At 35.0% G+C, this 23948-nt stretch overlaps 1 protein-coding gene across 5 annotated transcripts in view; it reads left to right on the top strand.

The window, feature by feature from the left end:
* The window catches only part of gabrb3 (gamma-aminobutyric acid type A receptor subunit beta3), a 72788-nt gene extending 49212 nt beyond the window's left edge, over nucleotides 1-23576 (top strand). For 2 of the 5 annotated variants that reach the window (XM_084128009.1, XM_084128011.1), the window contains 6 exons: nucleotides 2517-2599; nucleotides 5102-5239; nucleotides 9211-9363; nucleotides 17580-17824; nucleotides 18328-18408; nucleotides 21422-23576. In XM_084128009.1, the coding sequence (XP_083984135.1) occupies nucleotides 2517-2599; nucleotides 5102-5239; nucleotides 9211-9363; nucleotides 17580-17824; nucleotides 18328-18408; nucleotides 21422-21769 (1048 nt within the window). In that variant the 3' untranslated portion in view covers nucleotides 21770-23576. The remainder of the gene's footprint in view (nucleotides 1-2516; nucleotides 2600-5101; nucleotides 5240-9210; nucleotides 9364-17579; nucleotides 17825-18327; nucleotides 18409-21421) is intronic. The other 3 variants (XM_084128012.1, XM_084128013.1, XM_084128010.1) reach the window with 2 other exon arrangements.
* The last annotated feature ends 372 nt before the right edge of the window (nucleotides 23577-23948 follow it).

The following is a 23948-nucleotide window of genomic DNA, read 5'->3' as shown; positions in this document are numbered from 1 at the left end:
TTAGTAATTCAAGAAGGTCCAGACTTTAAAGCTCTTGATTCTATGTTGTACTTCAAAATTTACCACAATAAATACAATAAAACGTGATAAATTCTAGTCATGAATAGTTTAAAAAGCTTTCTAATTGGTGCAGCATGTTGGTGCAATATGCAATATGACATGTTGGTGCAATATGATGTTTTCTCCTCTTTTCATCAATTTATGTGGCTGTTTTGATCATGTTTGACTTTCTCCATAGCGTTTTAAAGTGGTACATTTTCAATAGAATTATAATGGGTTGCACATTTTATCATCAGCTGTAATGTATATACACACAATATATGGTGATTCTCACGCCACTCATGCAAAATTATATAATTGGGCTTCAGTCATGTTGTGCAGATAAGTGGTCCATTTAAATTGTACGGGAGCAAATGAAAATGAGCAAAATTGTTATTTTAGTATTGTTTGCTTGTCTTGGCTGTAAATTTCCTTTTTTTTTAATTGTCAGGATTTTATCACTAGATACAGTATGTCAAATATACATACAACCATCTTAAATTACAATAAAATGCTTAAAAAGTACTTTTTGGTAAAAAATACAATTCATTTAACTATTTTTTAATATATCAGTTAACTTTTTTTATCCAAAATATTCATTCAAAATGTTTTTCACATACTACTTTTCATATAATTTGTTTGTATTTGACGTTTTAACTAATGAGGGAAGAGTATGACAGTATGTAGCTTCAGCAAACAAACAGATCATGAGAGCGTGCCCTTTTTTGGCCAGTGCACTCGTCAACTAAATTGCCTAAGTGCTAATGTGTGCCTTTATCTTGTTAAATCCCTTCAGTGTTATCAGAGTCTGATGAGCTGCATTGCTCTTTCCCCTGCGGAAGAGGCAGGGGTATGCCTTCATCCTCTGTACCAGCTGGAGTGCACTATGAGCCAGTTACCGTAGCCTAATTTAGCTTTTCGTTTTGTTCCAAATGAGATCCTGTGGACTAATGCAGCCATATGCTAATGAATGGTTCTTGCTTATAAAGTTTATTGAACCATTTCCGTCCTTTTGTGATTTATCTCCTTGCGCTCAAATGTAACATCAGCAATCCATTGAACATCATTTTACAGTTCATCAAGGGAGTTCCCTGGCTATATAATGCACATTTTGTAGTTTGACGAAGCGATAGTGTGGATGGAGGGCTTTTATTTGTTTGCCTGAGCTGGGCGCCATTAAAGAAAGAAGAGCTTGCATATTTATGGGAAGACATTTGAGTGTGCTCTCATTAAAACGACTCTGTAGATGGAATGAAGACACTGAGTTTCCTCTTTAATTTACCTCCTCCAGGAAGGAAGGACCTCTGAAACATAGTAACAACCCAATCTAAAGCAATGTTATATGCTCATATGTCAAAATACTTATTTGTGGTGATCCTTAAATTTAAATCGAGGGAGAGTATGCAATACAGAGACAAAAAAAAAGTGGAATGACTGCTTTAATATGTTGTTGGAATATTTTACTTTAGAGATAAAAATGTGTAAACAGTTAAATTTAATGCATGGTAGAGTTATTTTAACTCTCAAACGATCTGACCAGATTGTGTGAGGTAAAAAGTTCTGTTGTCCATTAACAATAGTGTAGCGATGCATAAAACACAGTTTAAGGTGCAGTTTCAACACTTTGGCACAGTTTTGCAGACAAAAAAGGTCCACTGTCTCTTGTCAATAGTGTATCGATGAATAAACCAAACCAAGCTTTCTGTTGGTGAAGCGAAATCTGCCTGGGGAAATCTTACATCCTCACCCAAAATGCCCAGTCGCATGAATTCCTGTTGAAATAACTGAATGACTGATGATTTCGCCTTACAAAAATTGTATAAAAGAAATGAAACCTCCCTGCCATAGAGGACCTTGGTGAGACCCTGCATTTATCCAGATAAGATTAGAAGGATTCAACATGATCTTCCTCTTATGATATGCTTATTTCAGTTGTTACCAGGAAGTTAAATCGATACCTGGACTGTATTGTTACCTGGATGAGAAACCAAACCTCACTTAAAATGTTCATGGATATTGATTCACAAAGAACATTTATCATCACATTTTAGTCTAAGCTCACACTTGTAGCAAAGTGACATGATGAATGGGATATTTTATTAGATTAAATATGGGCTTTCCTTGAGCTTGCTTGGCAACTTGAAGTACCACTAATCAGTAGCCACTTTAATGGGACAAAAAACGCATTTTCATATATTCAAGTCTGCACTATTTGTTCATGTCCACTGATGCATATGCATGCTCTGTTCTATATTTGGTTCAAAAGCCTTTTGAAGGGCAGGAGGAGCCATATTTTAATTTGTTCCATCTTGCTCGTCCTGTTTACAAAGATATACACAAAAGTTTTGCAGTGTTGTTGAGCAAGTGTGGTACATGCTATATAATACCGTAGAAGAGCTGTGAGCACCTGAATGTATAGAATTGTGGCTTCGATTTTCCTGTAACCTTTGTGTGTGTGTGTGTTTCTGTGTTTCTAGAATCACCACCACTGCTGCTTGCATGATGGATCTGAGAAGGTATCCATTAGATGAACAGAACTGCACTCTGGAGATAGAGAGTTGTAAGTGTTCTCTCTTTTCACTCATTTACACACACCCTGCTGCAAAGACCAGCATACATTACCATGCTGTTCCTAGCTGGTTTATACTAGTCATTGCTAGTTTGGTGCTTTTCTCACTGGCGAGCAAGCATAGTCATAAATAAAAAATAAAATAAAATGTAGAGTATTACTGAATATAATGTTGTATATTTCTGCTGTAGTGCCTAAAATTATAATAATAAATGTTTACCCTTTTACAGTTTAACTTCTTTTCAGGTTTTGAATAGAAAATATTGTCTGATCATATCCTTTATACCATATATTCTACCGTTTAAAAGTTTGGGGTCAGTATGATTTTTTAATGTTTATCAAAGAAGTCTCTTCTGCTCATCAAGGCATTTATTTGATCAGAAATACAGTAAAACAGTACTATTGTGAAATATTATTACTAGTTAAAATAACGGTTTTCTTTTCCCATACACAAAATAAATATATTTGAAATATATTTTCAGAATATATGCAAATATTCGAAATTGGCCCAATAAATATATTTTAGTTAAATATATGTAAATATATTTTTTTATTTTTTTGAAAATACATTTTAGTTAAATATGTGAATATATTTATGTCAATATATTTACTAACAACATATATGTTCATATATGTTTTAACTTTTGCAAATTGTTATACTTGCATCATAAATATTGTGCATATTTTCAATATTTAAATGACTTCAGGAAAGATGTCAATAAAACACAACGATAAATCTAATAATTGCACTTAGTGTTAGGTACGTGCCACCTAATATGGCCTAATAGTCCTAAAAAAGCAACTATCTGTCATTTTACATTGCAGTCATTTAAATGTAAGTACAGTATTTATTATAGCTGTGTGTCATAATACAGTAGTGAAATATGGTAGCCTACTGTTGTGTATAGGGGAAAAGGTAGAGGAATTACTATGATCAAAATACATTTTCGACCCTTCTTTAGCAAGCTAAACATTTTATGACCATATATTTTGTCATATATTTTACATGTTATAAATGTAAATATATTTCACACTTAACATCATATATTTTTGTTATATTTCAGAATATATTTCAAAATGATAAATATAAGTGAACAACAATGCAAATATATTTCAATGTGTTTGGAATATATGCAACATATATTTTTGACACTTTAAAATATATTTCAATATTTTTTATTTTTCTGTATGGGTTTGTAATATATTTTAACATGTAATTTATTCCTGTGATAGCAAAGCTAAGCAGCCATTACTCCAGTCTTCAGTGTCACATGATCCTTAAAAAATCATTCTAATATGATGATTTGCTGCTCAAGAAACCTTTCTAATCAATGTTGAAAATAGTTGTGCGGCTTAATCATTTTGTGAAAACTGTAATACATTTTTTTGTCAGGATTCTTTGATGAATAAAAAGAAGTTCAAAAGAACAGCATTTATTTGAAATATAAATCTTTTGTGACGTTATAAATGTCTTTACTGTCACTTGATCAATTGAATGCTTCCTTGCTGAATAAAACAAATATTTTAAACATAGTGTAGCTTAAAATCAAACCTTTTTTGTATGATTATTAGGTTGTTTTTGCTGAATATGTTATTTTAGCAGGCTAATTAATTTGAACTGAATGCAAAATTAAGTTTTAGCTTACCTTGTTAATCAGTGAAAACACACCAAAAAAATGGATATATTTTATTGTTTTATCCTTATTACTTATTTTTATGATTAAGACTATATAGTAGGATTTTCGACTCCAATCTATAATCTTGCATGACACCTATGATTGTCAGTCAACTTCTTTTGACAGAAGCATTCTGTTTTGTTTATGCTCTTTAATCTGCATTAAAACAATCAACTCTCTCTGGACCAGCACTTTTATTTGCATCACTTCTTTAACATCTAATTATTCAGTTTAGTAATAATAACCAAACTTTCAGTTTAGAAACCAAACTTTAAGTGTACGCAGTGCTTCATGTACGCTAATAAAACCACCAAGCTCATTATGGTTTACAAACACAGCAATGCTGGTATGAAATGGAACGGTCTGTGTCACAGTGGGAAGTCTGACCCCTAACAGCTCCCTACACAAAACAGATACTCATATTCATGATTATGCTAACAATGCACTTGTGCTGCCTTTTTCAGCATATGTTACACATACCAATTATGGAAAAGAAACCCGCAAAAGGCCGCATTTCCAGGGACCGCATCCTTATAATTGTAAAGGAGGGAAATGTAGTTTTTTTTTAAAGAACAAGCATTGTTTATTCAACATAATTTGGGCAGAGTTGCTGTGATTAGTGAGATGAAGGAAAGGGACCAACATTCAGTTAAAGAGTGATGTATAAAAAAATAACATAACATAACATAACAACATAATGTAATATGTTAAGCTTAGTAAATCTCTCACCAGAACATGATATGTGATCTGATATTTACTTTGGTCCAGTAATTTATATTTTACTCCTTGACAAATTTGATTTATGTTTTTCCTGTAGATGGATACACAACGGATGACATCGAGTTTTACTGGAAGGGAGGAGAAAACGCAGTTACTGGTGTGGCACGTATCGAGCTCCCACAGTTCTCCATCGTGGACTACAAACTTGTGTCTAGAAATGTTGTCTTTTCCACAGGTAAAGTAGCAAAACAGGTTGAAATTATAAACAGTAAGACTAAAATCCCTTTGTATAAAAGCATTTCCATTTAAAAATATTTTTTTGCACCAGACTTCACTTTTAGTCTTGCTGTCAAGCTTTTTTCATCGGTGACTATTATTTGTCCGCTTGCATGACCTTATATTTACATCCTTGAGGTCATGACCCCTTAAGATGCAGATGGATTTTTTTGTAAACTTCACCTTTATATTAATACAAGTTGATTATCTTGTGTTTAAAATATTACAAAAAATGTCTAGAACATAACTTGAATACAAAAAGTGAACTCAATGTATCTACTCCTGTGCATCCTGGCAGGCATTTTATTGTGCTGCAAAATGTGGCTATGAGTCTAGCACTTATTTTTATTATTTGTGCAAGGCAGGTTTCAGCATACTTGTTTGCATCAGGATAGTCAGTAAAGGGGTACCCGAATCATTTGTTATAGTTCTTGCTACATAGTCAATAACAATATAATTGATTAAATACTGAAATAGTGAAATGTGTTGTTTTAAGAGTGTAATTTGCAAGTCATTTAATTACGCAAGTGAGAAAGTATATAGCTTAGATCTGAGATATGGGAGATTTCTAAATCTAAGGAAGTTTTAAACCAAAAGTCTGAAGTCTATCTGTATAAAACATGCCATTAGTCTAGAATAACAGTGCTCGGAAAAAAATAAATAATCTCTGATCAAAAAGTTAATTTACAGCACAGAAAAATGATGAACACTATATATATATATATATATATTTTTTTATTTATTTTTTATTTATTTTTTTCTGGTTGTCCTGTTTTATGCCCGCACCCTCATGAGATTGATATTCCCATGTACCGCTTATTTGAAAAGCTGCCTAATTGGGGCCCTGCATCAAATATATGTATTCCTCATGATAGAACAGACCAGTAATAATGAAGGAGCAATTACCACTCTATTTCCTCAAGCTTCTAAAGAAAAGAGCAGAGATGGAAGGGGGGAGAAAGTGAGAGATGGAGTCAGAGAGGGAAAAACAGCCACTTTATACAAACCATCACATATTCATGAGGTAGAAGACCCATTGCATAAATTATTCTCTTCTAAAACTTAGGCATTTATAGAGGCAGCGTTGCAATGATTATTCCCCACCCTGAATTCATTATACATAGAAAGAGACTGGCTATCCTCTGCACATAGTGAAAAGGATTATGGGAATCATGAAGTTGCGATTGAAGAGGATGTGACTATATTGCTGATGCCATGATGAGCTTTTTCTAGGAGGGAAAAAAACACTTTGGGTCAAAATTGTGTATAGTAGAGGCTAACTGACCCAGGCTAACCAGCCAAACCTTGACTTTAAAGGGATAGTTCACCCAAAAAAGAAAATTCTGTCATCAATTACTCACTCTCATGTCATTCCAAACCCATAAGACTTTCGTGCATCTACAAAACACAAATGAAGATATTTTTAATGAAATCTGAGAGATTTCTGTCCCTGAATATAAAGTATTTTCATCCAAAACCCTTGACCGAGGCTTGACATTAAATTTTTCCTCACCAGCCACTGTGGCTAATGGATTTCCAATGTTACTAACCAATCAGCATTTTCATTGGCTACAATTTTGACATTGATAGCATGGTGGAAAAATTATGTGCAATACGCACAATCCCACACCGAAATTCAAGCCCTGTAACACCAACAATATTTTTCGAGAGCACATGAAACGAGTGAGTGAGCGGAGGCGGGTTTGTGTGTCAACTTGCTGTCCGAGAGATGAGAGACCGAGAAAGCGCAACTGGTATCGTGCATCTATTCTGCGGAAAATTAGTATTGGAAGCGTTTATAGATATTTCAGTGTCAATATGTATCGAAAAAATTATATTTTGACAACACTATAAGTTGCACTTAGTTTATTATTTCAGATATTTTCAGATATTTAAAAAAAAAAATCTATATATTGTATATAAAACTCAGCCTGCCAAAGTGACTAGTATGAGTGACTGTGTTACACGCCACTGCTGAAATCCACCCGCATTTGGCGGGTGTTAATGTCAAGCCCTGCCCTTTACGGATCAAAACGTTCATAAAGAGATTGTAAAATAAATCCAAGTCTTCTGAAGAGCACGATCACTTTATATGAACAGATTTAATTTAGGCTTTTATAAACATTGATCAGCAAATGTACGTAGTGCACTCAAGTATTGTAGACGGAAGCTCAACCGTACTTGACGCACAAGAACAAGCTTTCTTGGTTCTTGTTGAAGCTCAAAAATGCTGGCGTGACGCAATAATGAACCTCATTGGTTCTCACGCGTAAAACAAGCATGCTTGAACATATATAATCGTGTATACTTTCATGTATATGTGGATAAAAGCCTAAATTAAATCTGTTCATTATTTAAAGCGATCGTGTCTTTTCAGAAGACTTGGATTAAAATCCTTGATTCATATGGATTTATTTTACCATAAATTTTTGGAGCGGCAGAGTTTTGGGTGAATAGAAATCTCTCATATTTTATTAAAAATATCTTTATTTGTGTTCCGAAGATGAACAGAAGTCTTACGGGTTTGGAACAACATGAGAGTGAGTCATTTTTGAGTGAACTTACCCTTTAACATATCCATCTTAACACAGTAACAATAATTACACAGTAATTAACCAACAGTGTGAGTTTAGGGGCGGGACTATCTGTTTCTCTGACCAATAGAAGATGAGAGGAATGTTGATGTTTGTACAAACAAAACCTTTCCACACAGATCACACAAGTAATTAGTCTGAAGTGTGTAGGTAGTTCATCACGTAGGTTACTTATTTTTATAGACTGTAATGTGAGTACAGGTTGCGTAATGTGCATCTGTAGGTTGTGTTATATGTGTGTAGGATGTGTGATTTATTCATAGGTTGTGTGCATGTTTGGGTGTGTGTATGTGTATCTAGGCTGAATGCTTGTTATTTGCATTTTTTTCCACCTCCATAAATAACTACGCAGAGATACATAGTTCAGATCACTCTTGCTTAATTTTGCATCATGTCAGTATTATAAGGCAACGTTTCACCATGAAATGTAGATACCAACACCTTCTGTTCTTTGGACTGATGACGGAGTTGAAAATGGTTGAACAGTTGAACTCTACATTGAACATGGATTCGAATTGTCAATAGTGTAGTGAAGTATTAAAGCACAGCTCACACAGAAGTTACTTTTAAATCTGCATGGGGAAAGTTCTCAATAGTGTGGATTTCTATTGAAATTACTGGATTTTGTCCTCGAAAATTCATCAAACAACTGTAAATGTGACCGCACCTGAAGTGAATATCTTGACAAGCAAATTTTCCTGGCCTGACTTGGGCCAAAAATGCCAGTGAATATTACAAAAATACTCCAGAAATTCTAAATATGAGGGCAAAGTTGCCTTTGTATGAAGTTTTTATTTTCTATTTGTTGATTTAAATTGTATCTGTAAGCGTAAAATATAGTTTGCGTTTATATATTGATATGACATTATTTGAAGTATGAATCGAATTGAATATGAACGTGTTTGACAGATGATATAAGTAGTTAGAATAAATATGCCCTTATAAAAACAAAATCAATTCCATGGGGTGAATATTGTAGATAGCTTCAGAACTAATAGACTTGGACTACAAGCCATAATAGTTTTGATTTCATAAGGGGCTTTAACATTTAATATTTACTCAATATTTCATTCTCTTTTTTGTCTCCTTTCACACTGTGGTGTTTGTGCTCAAGGCTAAGCTGCAACAAATCACGCTTTTTTGTTTTTTGTCCACGCTTGCCTGTTGCCATAGCAACAAAAGCTACCCATGCTGCCAATGCTACTGATTTAAAATGTAAAGAATTGCTCCAATGCTCTTTGAAATAAATATCCATCTTGTGTCTCCCTATTTATTTTTTTATTTTTATACTCTTTCTTTTCCTTCTCTTAAACTATCTTTCTCATTTCTTTAACAGGTGCCTATCCTCGACTATCTTTGAGCTTCAAGCTAAAAAGAAACATTGGCTACTTCATCCTGCAGACCTACATGCCCTCAATCCTGATCACCATCCTGTCCTGGGTCTCCTTCTGGATCAACTATGATGCCTCAGCTGCCAGAGTGGCATTAGGTATGCTATTTATTCATTAGCATGTCCTGTATGCATCTGACAGGATGTATGTCCTCTGTCGTTTCCACTCTGGAAGTGCATGCTTTATTTAACAGCACATTGTTGGATGTTCCAATAACTAGAACGCCAACATTCAGTATTCTGTTTGAATTGTAACTTTTTCTATACACACTCCAGGTCTCCTCAGAGCCCTCACCCTCCCTTTGGTTTACTTTTTCTTGGATCTTGCCTCCAGACAAACACTGGCACACACTAGCTCAGACACATACACAGACAGATATTGTAGGGGCGCATGCATCATTTAACAAGGAACAGGGTAGACCCAGGTAGCCACAAACCCATTGCTTTCGACACACTACAGCGACTGCTCACAGAGAGAGACAGTTCTCAGTGTGTGTCTTCGCTCTGATGTTGTTATTCCAGAATGAGGAGTGACACAGTTTGCCCGAAAAGCTACAGAACCTCTCCAGCTGCAGTGAGTCGCAGGACACAAAAGCTGTTTCAAAACCCTGCATAAACAGCCTTTTAAGGCATCTCATAGGCACTCTCCCATTGCGAAATTTTGTCCAAATTTTAAGGAATCTTTTTGCAAAAACCTGAGAATTTGCTGTTTACATTGATGTAGTATAAAATATTTGTGTCTCCTGTGCGCTTCATGTAAGGAGTACTTTATGTGTGACTTCTATATTTTTTAGTAGCGAGACAGGTTACAAAAACAGTGTGGCTTTTCAAGCTACTTTTTGAGTTGCAAAATAATATTGTAATAATTTTTCAGTAGTTTTGAACAGTAATAATATCCATTTTTATATGTAGAATTATATACATACACTACCGTTCTAAAGTTTGGGGTCAGTACGTTTTTGTTTTTTTTCTTTAGAAATTAAAATTCAGCAAGAATGGATTAAAATGATCAAAAGCAGCAGTAAAGACTTTGTCTACATTGTTTACACTCTGTTTACATTGTCACAAAAAACTCCTGTTGCTATTCATCAAAGAATCCTGAAAAAAATGTATCACGTTTCCACAAAAATATTGAGCAGCACGACTGTTTTCAACATTGATAATAATATTTAAACAAAAATCAGCATATTAGAATCATTTCAGAAGGATCATGTGGCACTGAAGACTGAATTAATGCAAAATTTCTATCACAGGAATAAATTTCATTTTAAAATGTATGAATATAGAAACTAATTTAAATTGTAATAATATTTTTTCAAATCTTACCGATCCCTACTTTTGAACGGTGTATATATAGTATAATTTAATAATAACATATGTATCGCTGTGATTTGCCACACTATCAAAATAGCTTTTATGTAGTTGACTACTTTTTATTATTTGCTTGTAGTATTGCTTACCACCTTTTACCAGAAGCTAAAGCTGAACTACTTTAAGCAGATTGTTCCATTTCAGTCAGGATGCTGCCCAGAAGACAGCAGGACAGCTCACTTGGTTGTGAAACAGAGCTACTGTGAGCACCTTTTAAACCAAAATTCAGTCTCACTGCCTCCAGCCTACTCACTGCCTGTGTGGACACCAGACTAGGGGCGAATGAGCTCAGATTTACAAAAGCTTCTACTGTAGAGTCTTTCATGCATGTACCAAATTATCATCTGTGCACTTTTAAATCACAGAGATAGATCACAGAGTGCAGTACAATATCTTTGTAATTACATGTTTAATGTGCGTGAGAGTGTGTTTGTTCATGCACCCAGGTGCAGCTCTTTGAGATGGATGTGATATGTTGGATATGGGCCTTCTTTAGGGAAATTGTCCTCATTAACCATGTTAAGCAGAGAAATGAGAACACTTTACACTGGGAGGGAAGAGTCTCCTGGGTCCCCCACACAAATACCACCCATCTCACCTGCCTCTACGCATCATTATAAGGCCCCCCCACCCCCTCTATCTATTTTGTAGCGCTCTCTCTCTCTCTCTCTCTCTCTCTCTCTCTCTCTCTCTCTCTCTTTCTTTTCTTCTTTTCTTTGTCTTTTTCTGCTGTCCTCCCACAGCCAGGCAGCCAAATGAAAACAAGGGGATCAATGTAGCTAGAAAACAATTACATTTAACTTCCATTTCAATCCCAAGGCATGCTGCAGCACAGATGAATCTCTGGCTTAAATGCCTCTGTCTCGCCACTTCCCACTGCCTCGCTGACTCCATCCATTCCCTGCATCCACATCCGGCCGGCCCCGGCCTTATATCTCGCACTGCATTACTGTTGCACACTTAAGGACTTCCTTTCATTTCAGAAAGGAAGTTATGAAATGATGCAAGAAGCAAACATATTGAATGATGTGGATGATGTTTCAATGGCGTCTTCCGATTGATTTGCTGACGTGGAAAGGCGTGTAGATCTTTTCTGGGGAGATTATTGTAAGATCTCAAGATGGGTTAATGACTAAAGCACATTATGAGTTACATTTGTAATACTTTTGCATTGAGTCTGGCTCCATTCTGTCATGTAACAGCTGCTTATTATGATTCATTCAATTCCCATTTGATAAAATCAATTTGTTAAAAAAGGACATGCAATGAAGCAGCTGCCCAAAGATTTTACCAAGATGGCTACTGAGTTTTCTGGCTTTCCTTAAAGGAATAGTTCTGTCATCATTTACTCACCTCATGTCATTCTAAGCCTATATGACCTTTTTATGCATGGAATTTAAAATGAGAATTTTCAATGCAGTTACAAAGAATGGATCATTTACAATGAATAGAATTAAAAAGAACCCAAATGCGCCATAAAAATATCATACCAGATCACATCATATCAGATCTATTCTAAGTCTTCTGAAATCGCACTATAGATTTATGTGGTGAAGTCAGATTCTTAAACAAACCATTCAGAAAGGTTTTTACACTTTATCAACAGATTGACTGAACAGATTGGACTCAAAAGAAGAACTAATTTATGTGTTGCTACTTCTTGCATAAACTCCAGGGCTGGTGTTATTATTTCACATAAACATAATATAGAAGTCATTTTAACCACTTTTATAATGGTATTTTTTGTCATTTTGGATATTGATCATCTTCGCTTTCATTGAATTGAAAAGAGTGGCCATGATGTTCTTCAAAAATGCACCTTTTGTACAACTGGTTTGGTACATAAAAAGATAAAGTTTTCATTTTTGGGTGAACTATTCCTTTAAAGGAACTTTGACTAAACTCATCTGGCCAAAGGGCTTGAAAGAACTCTGATATAGATCTTGAGTGTTTGCCGATGTTGTGCATTTCACTTTCAAAAGTCTAACTCAAAAGAACGACATCCCACACTATTCACTGCAGACAGGTCTGTGTGAAGGTATGTTTGTTCTGGTTAGGTAACTCCTCTGCGCTGAACTCTCTGTGCTGAGCTGAGTTTGATCCTCCCTTGCTGTGACCTGGTCATTGCACAAATCAATGCAATGTGCTCCGTGTGCAGCCCTCTCTTCTTCGCACCAGAATGCTGCTTTTGAGTTTATGTAAGCTAGGACAGGCATCCATCTGCCCACACATGTCCTCTCTCACTCTGGGGACTCAGGCCTTTACAGTGAACACACAGTGGGAGTGAAGTGCCAACCATTTTCTTTGATCTCTGTGGTTGTTAAATTGTATTCTACGTTCTAATATTCAACTCTAGTAATAAAACTTGTGAATAAAAGGTCTGAAAGACTAGACATGCTAATTTTAGTTGAACTTGTGCAGTTCTATGACAGCTCACATTTTCACAGGAAAATTGTTGATGCTCTGTACACTTAATTCTGTCAGCTTATGAATTTATGACAGACCGGTCATTTAATACAGAGCAGCTATTCCCGACCAGTCAGTACCAATTCTTCAGCAGTAGGTAGAATGTAAAATTATTTTATTAAAATAAAATAAAAATCTATATAATACTTTATTTGTTTGATTGTTCATTCATTCATTCATTTATGGGTCAGTAATTTTTTTTATTCAGCAAGGATGAATTAAATTGATCAGAAGTGACAGCAAAGACATTTACAATAAAACAAAATTACCCCCATAAAAAAGACATCAAAATTATTTTTCAAATAAATTCTGTTTGATTCATCAAAGAATCCTAAAAATATGACACTAAAGACTGGCACAATGGCTGCTGAAAATTCTGCTTCATCGTAATAGGAATTAATTCCATTTTAAAATATAATAGAATAGAATAGAATTTTTTTTATTTTAAATTGTCACAATAATTTTAATTGTAATGTCACAATTACTGTTTTTTTTTTTTTTGACAAAATAAATGTAGCCTTGATGAGCATAAGAAAAAATATATTTTTTAAGTCTTTTGTGTAGTTACATTAACGCATTCAACTAATTTATAAAGCAATAAGCAAAACAAGCTGTGTATAAATTGTTTAGATGAATATATGTACAGTATGTAGCCTATATAAAGACATCAGACAAATGTAGTGCATGTCTTTACTCGACTAATGATGGTATAGGCCTATTGATATCCACTGCAATGAAAAATTTACCAATTCCTTTTTTTCTTCTTTTGGTCGATGAGACTTACTGATGGGGCTGTGGGGATACATAAAACGAAATAGGTTGGGGAACACTGCTAGAATATGCATAATGTCTGTCAAAATCCATGAAAAGAATGTTCACCTCATAATCCTGAACAGAAATCACTTTATTCCGTGGAAAACCTGTTCACTGCAGCATTAGGGTGAACACTAAATTATTAAAGCCATTTAAATAGACAAGAGACAAGAGAAAATAAGAAAAGCATGTACATTCTTTTAAAATTCACTGTCTGAGATGTTCTGGCCAGTCAAAGTCGCGGTCGCAAAGTGCCTGGATTGTAATTCCTGGAATTGTGCTAAATGTAACTTTAAATGTTAATGTGATGCTGCTCAGGGTAGAAACTAGGACGTGGCTGCTTTGCAGTCAGTCGACAAGACCCTTTTCTCGTTAACGAGGTAAAGGCATTCCTTAGGGATTGCGAATGTGACGGAGACAAGGCCCCCTGTAAAGCACACTGCCTTGCACTAATTACACTTTAATTAGAGGAAAAACCCAAAGTAACCGTGTGTAACTTTTGTGCTCGAGATCTAAGCTATGATCTGGCTTGTCATAGTCAGGATGGACATCACTTTCTCTGTGGAGAGATCTTCAAGTAGTTTTGCTATGTGATTTGGGACAGAAGTTGGCAGTTTGTTTGAGAAATTAGCTCATCTACTGTATGATGAAGTCTTGCTGTGTTTGTTGTGGAAGAGGTTGGTTCTTTGCAGGGCAACAGAAATATTGACAGTTCCATTTCTTGCTCCAGTCAGGCATATTCACACTTTAGTCCCATCACGGCTACAGCAGAGTCAGCAACAAACATACTGATTTGAGTGGCAGCGTTAACCGGGAGCCGATGTTCGTAAAGCAGATTTATGTCTGTTTGCAGAAAGGTAAAACTACCAAATATGCAGAGCAGAGGCTGAAAGAAATCCCCACAAGTGTTAAAGGGATAGTTCATCTAAAAATGTTTTAATTCTGTCACCCTCAGCGTTCCAAACCTGAGTTACTTTCTTTTTCAGATCACCAAAAAAAAAAAAAAGATATTTTGACCTTATTTGATTGTTTGGAAAAGATGGAAAAGATAGGGGGTTTTTTTCTCCTTTTATCCTCAAATATGCCTTTGACGTTGTTTGCACACTGACAGTGATTTTTTTGTTTCTACATCAAGGCTATTCATAAGGAAAAATCTCCTTGAAAGCAGCGATAAGTTACATCAAGATATGAGTATGTCGCAACTAGACTCACTTTCAGACGGCACGTCCTCAGACCGCCCACAGTCTGTTCGCTGACCATCTGACTGATACATATTGCTCAAAAAACTGGAAAGCACTTTCTCAATCTGGCAAGCTCCAATCTGATTGGCTGACTTCACACAAGTTGTGGGGGTGCAAGCTTACAGGGATTTTTATCAGTCTGCCTGGAAAGTCATATTTACAAGTTAATAGGTTGATAAAAGTGCTTATCACTGGATAATCACTGGATTTGACAAAGTTTGTCAGGTTAGTGGCATCAAATAAAAATAAAAAAAAATTCTAAATATATGAAGATGTACAACCAAGTTAAACTGTGTCCTATGGAAGCTTGTTTAAATAACGAAAACATTTTAAAAGATAATTGCGACTTTATATCTCGCAATTCTGATATGAGATATAAACTTGCAATTGCGTGTTATAAATCTTGAGTTTATAACTCACAATTCTGACTTTATAACACACAATTGTGACTTTGTCACGCAATTCTGACTTTATATCTCCCAATTGTCTATACACATCTTCTGCTGTTTTTAGTGTCTCTACAAACATTTTATAACTACATCCTTTTTCATGCCAGTTTATTATTGTGGAATAGTCTATTTCAGAAAAAAAAAAACCTCTTATCTACGACCATCATTTCCCAAAATTCACCACACATGGATGCCATAACTTGAGAGAACTCTGAATAATGGCAGATTGCTGGTGTTTGGAAGAACTTTGGAAAAATAATGGAGATATTTTATAGAGTAGGAGTTTGAACAGTATATTTGTATTATCTTCTACGTGTGTGTGCTTGTTTGTACATATTTGAGTGGGTGTTTGAGCAGTTGGAGTACCGCTCCTCTTTGAACTGGCAGTAATACTGACTCAGGATTGACTCACAGAATAAACAGAATAGAGTATCACAGCATAGAATCAACAAAATACAAAGAAAATAGAAAAAATGCTATTGACCTTTCTATTTATATAATATAATCTATAATATAAGACATTCTGTTAAATATGAATAGCATGTGGGAAAGCTTGGAGAAAGGGAGGAAGACACTAAAGGGAAGAAAAGCAACAACAGTGCTGGGCTATTCTCTTCAGCTGTGGCCAAGTTGATCAGTCATGCTGTTTTATACCTTGTATGTTATTCTTGATTTCTCAGTTCTGGCCTCTGTACAAATGAATCCAATCTAATCAGCTAATTAGGTCAGAACTCACATAATGTATAATATACAAAAGGGTGCAGTGTTGTGGCTTTGTAGTGGCGATTAAAGGTTCAGAGTCTGTCAGTTAAGGGATAAAACAGCATTTTATTTAGTATTGCAATCAATTATGAAGGTAACCAGGCTACTGCCATCATAAGTGGATTATTCAAAGCTAGATTTGACAGTGTTGTGGTTGTGTAATTCCGTTTACTAAGCAGGGCTCGGATCTGGCATTTTAAACATTGTGACAGCACTCAATCTGTAGCACCCATTCTCAGAGTCCAGATTCATGGTGGGCGTTGGAACAGAAGTGTCAACTGAGAGCGCTTTCATCCCTGGCTGAGTCCTTCCCTGAAATTTCAGTCAGTGTGTTCTGCCTTCCATCAGCATGTACTTTCAAATTGCTTACACTTGGTTGTACTGAGACATACTGTCTGTGTAAACCTTAAAGTTTGCTTCCTAGACCATACATTGTGACTGTTTAAAGGGATAGCTCGCTCGAAAATGAAAATTATGTTATTATTTACTAACCCTCATGTCATATGATGTTCTTTTTTCTGTAACAAAAACTATTTTTTATTTTTGGTGAACTATTAAATTTATATTTTAAATTAACACTTTCCCCGCCAGCATTTTTTTTTTTTTTTTTTCTTTCCCCAGCCAGCGCCAACATTTTTGACCATTTTCACAAAACTGTCATGGCCCCCTGACTATTTTGTTAAATTAGTATATAAGAAAAGAAAGAACAGAGCCTGTGCTTTTAAACAAAAAAAAAAGGAAAAGAAACCATTTTATTTTAGCTTCATGTATTCTTTTTTTTTTTTTTTTATCCACCCTTGAATGTGGGTAAGTTTCATTTAAAAAAGCAACATTTTGCACAAAAAGCTGAGAAAATCTCATTTTTGTCAAAGACTTTATCTGGATCGGATTCAGAACGATGATCCAAACATACTGTAGATCGAGTCCATCAACACCCCCAAAGCTTTTACAGTCATATACCTCTTTGTGGGTTCAGCATTTCATTCTTTAATGTTGATTTATATGCTGTTGAAGGTTTGATGATCACATTAGCCTACATGTGCGTAAGCAATCTTCTATCGCTTGTTTCTTTTTTCTGCAGCAAAACTGGCAAGTACAACAATAAATAAACAATTTCAATATGAAAATGTTAAGTAAAGGTAGTTTAAAAAAAAATCTCATCAATGGTTGGGAATGGGTTAATATAACTTAAATATAAATATTTCCCATACAGGTATTACCACTGTGCTGACCATGACCACCATCAACACCCACCTGAGAGAAACACTTCCGAAGATCCCGTACGTCAAAGCCATAGACATGTATCTGATGGGCTGCTTCGTCTTTGTCTTCTTGGCTCTGCTGGAATATGCTTTCGTCAACTATATTTTCTTTGGACGAGGGCCTCAGATGCAGAAGAAATTGGCTGAGAAAGCTGAGAAAGCCAGTAACGACCGCAGCAAGTATGACGGCAACAAGGTAAAAGTCCTTTTTATCTGTCACGATGCCAATGTGAAGAATGAATTGAGTGTTAGATTTTCTTTCTCTTTTTTAAAATAAAAGGTTGTGGTATGGTAGTCCTGGGGGAAACAATACAAAGGCATGAAACAGGAAAAAAACTAGAATGTGATGTTTCTAAGTAACTGTAATAAAGTTTGTACAGTGTTCTTTCCTACTTTGACACCTGGAAAATTCTGCACTTCTTTCACTTTATTTACTTTATTTATTTAGGTCATTCCCAGTCCTGAGGAATGTCAGTATTCCTCCTGCAAATGTTTAATTCTGGAATATTGTGTCAGAAATATGGCCACTGACATTTGCGTGTGAATAGTTACGCAACGACAGCAATGTCCTGAAATGTGTGTCATTTTTTCCTTGAATCAAAAGACAAATTCCAGACTCAAGTTGAGATTTTTGAGGTTAAAGCATTTGTGCTGAAGCTCAGATGGAGGACAAACTCTTGTTTGTGCTTTTCTGACCAGTCTGTTCAAGAGGGAGGCAACTGCAAGCCATCATCTGTTAAACAGTCCAATCAGGTACAAGGCCACCGTCACTCACAAGGGGTGAGTGTGTGTATTGCTGGCTGTTTTGTCAACGTTTGTAAGCTTCGTCCTGAAATCCTCCTAGCAACAGTTTCCCTCTCATTTAGTGCAAAATAGTGTTTCTCAACTGTGGGTCGTCGGTCTGTTTCAAAGCAGCGAAAAAATAGGCTTATATTAACTTTTAAAGGGGAGGAGAAAATGCTTCCCATATGTTTTATTATTAATGTTCAAGGCTGAGTGTTCAATCAGACTCTATTATATTAATCACTTGGTAGAAGATAGCCAGATTAGATGGATCTATCTTTTTACTGTAGAGCATGAAACCATCAAAATGTAAGAAATAATACATATTTTTTACTATTGTCATATACATTTTTACATATTTTGCTTATTCAGTTCATGTAATACTAATAAATTACAACATTTGATTGTAGAGACATTTAATTTTGTACAATATTATTGATGTCGCTACTTGATGTCCAATGTAAAATCTATGTTCTGATTCAAAACTAGTTGAGAACCACTGTTCTTGCATTTTTCTTTCTCCATATGTAATGGTGTGATTTCTGGTCCATTCATTCATTCAGTAAAAAATTCTGGTTCAGTACACACCATCTCATAACACAACTATATGCCGTACTCGACCTCTGTAGCTGTTTTCTCATTTGCCCCATCAAAAACACTGATCAGGATTATGAAGTGAGCTGTAATGATATTTTTGCAAGAATGTATTTCTGAATTATTTATTACTGCAGAGACTCAGAGGTAGCAGTAAATAAACAATATATCATGGAGGGACCTCCTCTTGAGAAATAACCTGAGCTTGTTGTTCAGCAAAATAGCAATTACTTCTGTCATTTAGCAATGGGAGGTTTTTTTCTTCCTGTTTCATACTGTTATTTTAAATTAACTAGAGGAAAAAAAGATTTAGATTTTTTTTCACTCATGACTTGTAAGGACTCATTTCACTCAAACACTTTTTTTACGTGTTTTTACGTGCTTTGTTGTTGTTTACAGTGTTGTTGTCTATTTTTGAAATCAGCTAGAGTGTGTATTGTGGATGTACATTTGTGTGTTTATTTCCTTTTGCTGTTTCCACATGCGGTCTGTGTATGCGCCATTTAATAAACACTTTTTTTTTTTTGGATAAAAATAGGAATGTGACAAATATATTGCTTTTTTAGGCTACGTCTACATTAATCCGGATACATTTGATACACACTAGTGTTTTCCAAACGTTTCTTATCCACACTGAAACGTCGGAAAACGATAAATTCACCTTACTGCGCATGATTAAAACCTCATAAAAGTTCACTGAGATTATATAGATGGAACAGACATCATAATGTTCTCATGCTATTCTTCTGGCAGGATCATTTTATTTGAAAATATCTCACCATTCACTGATGCGTCAGTGTCACTCACCATTATATGTTTGGTCTAAAACGCAACTGCTCTCATGTTTTATCACAGGACAGCAATTGTGATAAAATTTTCTGTCATCTTTCCAGGACTGTGATATGAAGAGTGAACAAAGAAACATATCTTTAGCAACAGTGTGAAAGTCAATTGCACATAACAGGCACAATAGAGGTATAAACGGTTCAAAATGCGTTACACGACTAAACATGCGTCATCGTTTACAAATACCTCCGCTTTCACAGTCCACGCTAATACACGAAACGACATTGTCAAATTTATCCACTTGGGAAAGCATTTTCAAAAAAAGAAAAACAAAACGTGTGGACAAGGCCTAAGGACTCCCACATATCACCTACTGTAGGTTACATTAAAGTATCACACCTTATATATGAGAACTTTTGCTTCCTAATATGATTCTTGTAAGGTTAACAACTTGCCCAGCTTGTTCTTATTTACACTAGCTCAGATTCAGCTCATTAACAAAACTGCCATTTATAACCTAAATATGATTTGACATTGCAATTGTACAGCCTTATACAAAATATTGCTTTTTGAAATGTGTGGCTTGTTTAGAGCATCTCATTGTCATATTGTTACTGCAATGATGCATTAGCATGTTGATGATTTGTAGTACCATTGATTATAAAATGAGTTCTGTTGGATTCTGTATGTTGTACTGGAGAACAGCACTTCAGCAGTAATTCATGTCTGTGTCATGTGTCTATGGCAGTGCTTTACATATACAGTATACCATTATTATTATTTATTTTCTTGTGAGCATTCCAATGTAGTGGATACATAATGTAACTGACATTATTTGACATGTAAATCATGGCCACATAAATCTAGTTGTCTGTCATTTATGTGCAAAGAACTGTTTTGAAGAATATAGCACACTTGACTCTTCGCATTGAAGGCTCTTTCATTCTTTATGTATGTCATGTGAACGCCTCCATTGTAGCTTGTCTAACATGCCTAACTAACCACAAAATCCTCACTTTTCATAAACCATTTTCCCTTACAAAAAAAAATACATTGGCTTTGATAATGTCTAAGTAGTTTAGGGGGTTTTACTGAGTAATTTACTTTTTAAATTCACTGTTTAAAGATTTTTTTGGATCCTGTATGAAATAATAGTCAGAAAAGTCGGTAACATTTTACAAAAAGGTTTCATTAGTTAATATTATTTAACTACTTAAGTTAACATGAACTAAGAATGAACAATACTTCTACAGAATTGATTAATCTCAGTTAGTTCATTTCAACATTTACTAATACTTTTTTCTAAATTAAAAGTTGTGTTTGTTAACATTAGTTAATGCACTGTGAACTAACATGAACAAACAATGAACAACTGTATTTTTATTAACTAACAATAACAAATAAAAACTAACAAATGTATTGTTCATTGTTAGTTCATGTTAATTAACTAGTGTTAACAAATGAGACCTTATTGTAAAGTGTTACTGAAAAATCAAATAGCTTTTTAAATGGAATAGTTTATTGAACCTATCTATATCATTTCCATATGTGTTTTTGTTGAGTATCATTCTTAATAGTAGGCTTTATAGAGAAAGAAAAACGTAGTAACCAGGATTGTCTCTGCTTGCAGGTGGATTCCCAGGGAAATATCCTTCTGACCACCCTGGAGATCCACAATGAGGTGGCCGGGAACGAGATCACCACCAGCGTCAGCGAAGCCCGAAACTCCACTTCAATGGTGTTCGATAACTCAGGGATCCAGTATCGCAAACAGAGCACAGCGCGGCCCGAGGGCCGCCACAGCGTGGAAAGGAACGTGCAGTCGAAGAAACCGCGGCTACGCAGACGCTCTTCCCAGCTCAAAATCAAAATCCCTGACCTCACAGACGTGAACGCCATCGATCGATGGTCACGGATAATATTTCCCGCTGCTTTCTCTCTTTTCAATTTGATCTACTGGCTGTATTATGTGAATTAGGCCTCAGACGTCAATGGGGTTTTTTCGCCCCATCACAATTTTTTCATGTTGCCAAGTGGAAAATTATCTTTTTTTTTTCTTTGCTCTGACGTACTTAAGGGACGTACTTCCACGCCATATAAACCAAGGTTTTTCTACATTTGAACCCTTGTGATGTTGAGAAGGGTTCCGATGGAATGCTACCTGCACTAAAACTCTCATCATACGCCCATGCTCACATAAAGTACATGTGTACTCAAAAAAAAAAAAACATTCCCATTCACATACACACAAAATCAGTTTTCTAAAGACTATCTCTGTACATACGTTGCAATTTTTGAAGCCACGGGACTTCCGCATGATGCACTCGGAGCTGTCTTTAATTTGTACATGTTGATATGTTATTACGATTGAGAGATGCTAATTGCAAATGTTTCATGCCAATGAATCTTTATTGTCGAAGCGCAGGTGATTAATATTAAAAGAAGATTACATTGTTGTGGAAATGCAATATAACAAGGTCAAATCACGTCTTCAGTTTCAGAGCTTGCTACGTAAACATCAGCCGTTCTAAACATTGCCGTTATGATCTTATTTAGACAACGTTTGTATATAATCATGTTATGATATGCTTTTGGAACATGATTTCCATCCGCCTTGGGTTGATATGATTTTACGCCACTTTTTGCAATCATTATGTAAAGTGCTTCAGTACATGTAAGATAAGATAATAATTGTACACTTATCTCATTTCAAGGATATCAAAAATGAGGACAAAGAACAAAACAACAAAAAAATACACTGCAAATGTGGAATATTTAAATCAGGGCCTGCAAAGGATTTCCATGATGCCATCATGAATATCAAGCATAAGTAAACAGACAATCCTAGCATTGTGTTTTGCTTTTTTTTTTTTTTGTAGGTGTGTAGCAATTACTGTATGATTATCAAGTGAGAGTGGGTTTGTGTGTTTTATTCTCCTACGTTTTTTAAAGAATGCCTGAGTCATTTCCGATATCATTGTAGGCCTTATGTAAACATCATATGGCCCATTTACAACACATCACTTTATTTTATTTCCTTTCCGGTTAGGGTTATTTAAGGGTAATTTTATTTAAGGTAAATGGACAAGCTCCTAACGCATTTGAGGGAATTGTATGTTGTCATCAATACACAACTTGTCTCAGGTTCTCTTCCAACATGAAAATGGTCTGTGTTTTTCTGATTGCCAGTTTTCACATCATATTTGTTGTGATTCATTTGTATTATATCCTTGTGTACAGCAACAATGATTACATAGCAGATTTAGACAGCATGATATTGTTTGCATTTAGAGATTCTACACTGATTGTATCTGATTTTGTTTTGGCAGATTTCTTTACCATCGGTCATATGCACTTACTCTATTTCAGGGGCCGAAAACTGCTGTCTGGTTAGAGAGTCATGTTGTATACTCATGCTTGCAAACCATCTAAATATATTTATAAATCTCTTTAAAATATCCTGTATGTGCTGTTGACAAGCCATTCCAACAGGTTGCTTTGCAGTTGCATTGTGTCAGTAGATGCTCATTAATTCTTTAATTACTTTTCTTCCCTCTTCTATTGTATGTTGTAAATATATAACCCACAATCCACATGTGACCCATTTCTTTCTTTCTTTCTTTCTTTTTTTCTAATATTCACTTTTGAGGTTTTATTCTGTACAGTCCACCTCACAAATGACCAGATCTCTATTTATGAAATGTGTTTAAATGATTAGATAAATGAGGAGTGAATGTCCAGAGGACAATATGAGGAAATGGAATAAATTTTACTCTTTCAAATAATTGGTTTTGCCTTATTTCAAATTATAATGAGGTGCTTTTAATATATTTAAATTATTGTCATTATCAACATCATGCATAATTCGATCTGCTCCATCATTTCAAGTCATTTTTGACATAGAAACACATTTTGAATTGTAAGCACTTAATAAGAAGGAAAATATAATGCTCTTTTTTTAAATATAGTGTACATATTTAAACAATAGGTTTACGATTTTAGCGATATGCTCTTCTCTTTAGTTAATTTTTCTAGTTATAACTGATGAGCTGCACTGTAAAAAATTATATGATCAATAAGTTATAACAACATACGTTTTTACATTGCTTTAACTCATTAAAATAAGTTGAGCAATTTTCTACTTTTTTTTATGTTAC

Source organism: Abramis brama, assembly GCF_963993115.1.
Source record: "Abramis brama genome assembly, chromosome: 11".
In the NCBI taxonomy this organism is placed as follows: Eukaryota; Metazoa; Chordata; class Actinopteri; order Cypriniformes; family Leuciscidae; genus Abramis; species Abramis brama.
Note: the sequence above shows the minus strand (reverse complement) of the source record. Positions and strands in the feature narration are given on the sequence as shown.